The sequence below is a fragment of the Bidens hawaiensis genome, unplaced genomic scaffold (assembly GCF_021521415.1).
Source record: "Bidens hawaiensis isolate Kalapana, Puna unplaced genomic scaffold, B.hawaiensis_p1.1 tig00009272_1, whole genome shotgun sequence".
Lineage (NCBI taxonomy): Eukaryota > Viridiplantae > Streptophyta > Magnoliopsida > Asterales > Asteraceae > Bidens > Bidens hawaiensis.
The window spans coordinates 76203-81231 of NW_027491684.1; the positions used below are offsets into that span (position 1 = coordinate 76203).

At 33.6% G+C, this 5029-nt stretch overlaps 1 protein-coding gene across 1 annotated transcript; it reads left to right on the forward strand.

The window, feature by feature from the left end:
- Positions 1-2085: 2085 nt before the first annotated feature.
- LOC143531860 (patatin-like protein 1) lies at positions 2086-4283 on the forward strand. Its single transcript, XM_077027067.1, has 7 exons — positions 2086-2314; positions 2496-2677; positions 2764-2947; positions 3144-3290; positions 3362-3664; positions 3932-4107; positions 4211-4283. Exons 1-7 carry the CDS (start codon positions 2189-2191, stop codon positions 4281-4283), a joined length of 1191 nt encoding a protein of 396 aa, XP_076883182.1. The 5' UTR covers positions 2086-2188.
- The last annotated feature ends 746 nt before the right edge of the window (positions 4284-5029 follow it).

The following is a 5029-nucleotide window of genomic DNA, read 5'->3' on the forward strand; positions in this document are numbered from 1 at the left end:
GATGAAAGTGTTTCGTAACCCGCTAATTTTTTTACTATAAATTATTTCTTAATTATAAATAATTTTCTTTTTTGAAAAAAATCGGATACTAATTTTAGCATATCCCTGTTTTATAGGATTTTCATATCAAATATTTGGTGAAATTAATTTTTAATGTTATAACCTATTTAAGGGTTATCTGGATTTGGTGAGACCCATATCCGTGAATTCGGGTCAAATACATAAGAAACCTTCATTTATAAATAAAGCAATATGCTGGCTTAAGAGAATGTAGGGAGGTTTCGTTTATATATATTTAAGATATATATGTGTGTGCGCGCGCGCGCGTACGTTAGATGTGTGATATATGCATAAAGTGCACAATTATATAAATAGATGTTTGAGAAATTATAATTTTTGTCCTTTTAAATTAGCTAAATGATTGAATTGATCCTTATGAAAATAACTTTCACTCTTTATCCTTTATTTACATGTTTGGTTTGATTTTAGTTCTTTATACTAACGGATACTAAGTTTTTCAGCTAAGTGAAAGCAATGCACATGAGGTCTTTTTGGCCATTTTTACCCCTTAAAGGACCAACTATGTAATTAATTAATTTATTTGTTCATCTACTTTATTAAAAAACAATTAAAATTTCAAAAATGGAATTAATTACACGGCCCCCATCCACCTCCGTTCACACAACCATCTTCGACCATCAAAAACAAACCATCATCGACCCTCATTTCGTCTCCCTCGCCAACAAACCTTCCAATCCCATTCTCAGCCCACCACCTCCTCCTTTGTTCTTCTTCACCAATGCCGCTCATTGATTCATGTCAACTACCTGCAATGACCATGAGACAAAAGATTTTTTGGTAGAATGATAAACTAAGAAGGCTAAGTAAGCAATGAATCGTGAAGAAAGCTCTTTGGTTCCCTTAACTTAGTTTAAGTAAGAAAGACAGCCAGATTTCCTATGCCTAAAGATCGCTCTGATGTAGCACTTTCCATTTTTTTTCTTTTCTTCTTTAATAATGCAAGCTAAATATGGCTCAACCATCGCACATATTTGGCTCGATCTCCCCCCTCCTCCTAATTATTCAGATCTAGCCAGAAATAGTGGTGGTTTCTTTCTTCGTAAAAGTACAAATGTGCATGGGGTTGTATATGGTAAATCGACTCACACCTGGACCCTAACCGCTATCTAAATCATACCCAACTCCAAATCTGGATGGCCGGAGATGGTGATGGCCGAAGAAGAAATGAGAGACGAGAAGAGACAACAATTGTGATGAGTCGAGTAAGAAGGAGAATGTGTATTCAGAAATGGCATTGGTGCTGCCAGAAATTTGTAGCGGGTGAACATTTATCTCTAAGGAGATATGGTGGTGGTACGTGATAAAATGTTGGTGTAGTGTTGGAGATGAAGGTGTTGCAGGTGTGTAGGGGTGGGTGTGTTTATTTTGGGTCTTTTTAATTGTTTTTAATAATGTGTGTACAATATATAATATATAATTGTTTTATAAAAATGGATTAAAGAGCAGAGAAACAAAAAATAAATAAATTATACAGTTAGTTTTTCAAAGGGTAAAATGATCAAAAAGCTCTCATGTGCAATGCATATGCTTTCATTTAACTGAAAAACTTGACATTCGTTAGTGTAAATGACTAAAACCGCACCAAACATAAAAATAAAGGATAAAAAGTTAAAGTCATTTTTTAAAATGACTCATTTCATAACTTAGTTAATTTGAAAGAAAAAGAGAAAGGTAATTTTCTTTAAATATCAATACATATATGTTGCATATTTGTATTACACGTTATCATTGCATGTGGTGGCAGCGGTGCATAATTCGGTATACACTACTTTGTAAGTGTGTATGGATTTTTCCCTTTTTAGGTGCTCTCTTTATATGTGTCTAATTAAATAAGTTTATGTTGTTTATTTGACTAAACACACATGGTTAGCTAAAATAATGGTAACTATATTCCCGTGTATCATATCACCTTTTTTTATAAATCCGATCTCGATCTTTCTCAAGAATTGTCAAAAGAGTTTTACCCATTTTATATTTAAATAAAAAGGAAAAATAATTGGAAGTAATTGACACATAACATCCTATTGGATTAGTATTTAAGCTGGACAGTTGATAGGATCGAGTGAACTAAAACAAAGTCTTCCTACTAAAAACATACACTTACAAGATGACTAGCCCTATTAGTATGCGCCCGACCTCCAGAAATCTCATAACAATTCTTAATATTGATGGTGGCGGCATAAGGGGCGTCATTCCCGGTGTCATTCTGCAGTACCTTGAATCAGAACTTCAGGTATAATGTCTCATAGATGCATAATACATATATCTATACCTTTAAAGCAATAATAACACAAGAAAACAACTTTTGTTATTTGAGACTTAAATGCATTGTGCTAAAAAAAACAATTTGTAGCAAAACTATCTTCTCCATTAATTCACGGTAATTCATGATTTATGAAGTCGTATGTTCGCAGGAGTTAGATGGCAAGGAGGCAAGGCTAATAGATTACTTTGATGTCGTTTCTGGAACTAGCACTGGTGGTCTAATCACAACCATGATAACGGCTCCGAATGCGGACAACAGGCCTTTGTTTGCTAGGAAAGACATTGTTCCATTTTATCTTGAGCATGGTCCCAAAATTTTCAAACAAGTTGGGTAAGATATGTTTTAACTAAATATTTGATGTATTCTACTTCTACCTTGTTTGTGTTTTGATGGTCTTTTAATTGGTGCACATTTAGAGGGCCACTTGCTGGATTTATAAAGTTGTTGAAGACATTGGTTGGACCAAGGTACAACGGGAAGTATCTTAAACAGGTAACGAGCTTGTTAGGAACCACGAAGTTGAGCCAGACATTGACCAACATTGTGATCCCTACTTTTGACATCAAGAATATGCAGCCTGTAATCTTTAGCTCCTTTCAGGCATGCATTTCTAGTCTAGATCTTGATCAAAACTATGATTGTTCTTTTTTATTAATATATATATGAACCCGAAATTGAAGTATGTATTATAGTGACTGCGTGACTTTCTACTAGTTTTATTTTAATTTATATATGAGTTGGGGATGATATATAAGTTGCACATAGTTTAATATCAATGAATAATGGCGGTTTGAAGGTGCCAAGGGAGCCAAACCTGGATGTGCAATTAGCGGACGTATGCATGGGTACATCTGCGGCACCTACCTACCTCCCGGCTCATTATTTTCAGAAGGGTGATCGGGAGTTTAACCTTATTGACGGTGGCATGGCGGTTAATAACCCGGTAAATAATAACGTGTAACCATTATGGCATGAACTAGTAATGAACATCGATCTTTGTGTCTCGATTGGCAGTCTTTGCTTGCAATAGGGGAAGTAACTAGGCAACTTATGAAAGCGGGTCCATATTTCCCTGTGATCACACCCCTTGACTATACTAGATATCTATTGATATCACTTGGGACGGGCACGCAAAAGCAGACACCGAAATTTGATGCCAAAATGGCCTCCAAATGGGGAGTGATTGGGTGGTTGACTAACCAAGGTTCGACCCCGTTGATAGATGCTTTCACTCAAGCAAGTGCTGATTTGGTTGATATACACAACAACACAGTCTTTGAGGCCCTCAATTCTGTTGATAACTATCTTCGCATCCAGGTATCACTGGACATGTTTGAGATTGAGTTTGAAAATAACATATTGATAAGGTTAAATTACAAGTGTCTTTTTGATAAGGTTAACAAGTTGCTTTTTAAAAGCTACACGCGTCTGCTTTTTAAAATGGTTTTTTGAAAAAGCTAATAAGTCAGTAAATTGTTTTTCCCTAAAATGCCATAATTTGTGCATCTAGTACCAAAAACCATATGAAACAGTGATTCTTTATATTCTTATTAAAAGTTTTCTGGTACTCTCCAACAAAAATAGGATGACACGTTGACCGGTGACCTGGCTTCTACCGACATAGCAACAAAGGAAAACTTGGATGGCTTAGTGAAAATCGGGGAACAGCTATTAGATAAGCCGGTTTCCCGAGTGAATATCAATACTGGAGTGGTTGAACCGGTCCCAAATGGTGGTACGAATCGTGAGGCATTGAAAAGGTATAGCTTCGTTGCATAAAAGCATTTGCTATATCTTTGATAAAAACTAGTTGTGGTAATGTACACTTTGTTAATCAACTGATGCATGTTTTTATAAATGCAGATTTGCGAAACGACTCTCAGATGAACGAAAATTAAGGGAGTTGGGTGTTCCAGATAAACCACTGGTTGAGTGAATTGTTGTTTTGTTTTTGATTTTATTCGTATTAAGAAGTTAAAAGATTGTAATGAATGTAATCTACTTTCTACTATACTTTAAAAACAGTAACTCTTTCCAAAAATAAGACACACTCTTATAATTTTTTTATTAATAAAATAATTCAAAATCAAATTAAATTAAATTACATTTAACTTAATTACATTCAACATATTCAAATCTACTATAATATTAATTAATACATGTGCTCCTTAATGAGTTTACGTTTTTCTTTTTAAAGTTTCATGATAGTTATTTTTTATTTTGGTTTCGTTTCAGTTTTTGGTTTTTATAAATTTGTTTCGTTCCGATGTTTTTTTTTTAATTTTAGTTTTGTTTTAGATGGGTTTAACTTTATTCAGTGTCCCGTTTCGGTTTTCTACAGTTTTTTTTGTTCGATTTCAAATTTATCGGTTTTAGTTTTACAGCTTCATTTCGATTTTTGTTTTTATTTTATTGGTATTTAGTTTTATTTAGGTTTTCGGTTTTGGTTTTGGTTTTGGTTTTTTTTTTATTATTTAGTTTCGTTTAAATTTGTATTTAGTTTGTTTGGTGTTTGTTTTTAGTGCCTATTGAAAAATGAAAGAATATAAAGGGTTCGCAAATTAAGTAAAAGGTTCAATGAGTTTCAACTTTCAAGTTGGTTGAAGTCATTAAAACTTTATAATTTTCTTTTATCTTCATAACCAATAATAATTAATTCGCATTTGGTAAAAAAGATTTTAA

What these genes read in the sequence shown, in the direction of transcription:
- LOC143531860 (XM_077027067.1), top strand. Translation starts at nt 2,189, where the DNA reads ATGACTAGCCCTATTAGTATGCGCCCGACCTCCAGAAATCTCATAACA. An exon ending in ATAACTATCTTCGCATCCAG is followed by an intron (nt 3,665 to 3,931) that starts GTATCACTGGAC and finishes CAACAAAAATAG; the next exon opens with GATGACACGTTGACCGGTGA. An exon ending in AATCGTGAGGCATTGAAAAG is followed by an intron (nt 4,108 to 4,210) that starts GTATAGCTTCGT and finishes TTATAAATGCAG; the next exon opens with ATTTGCGAAACGACTCTCAG.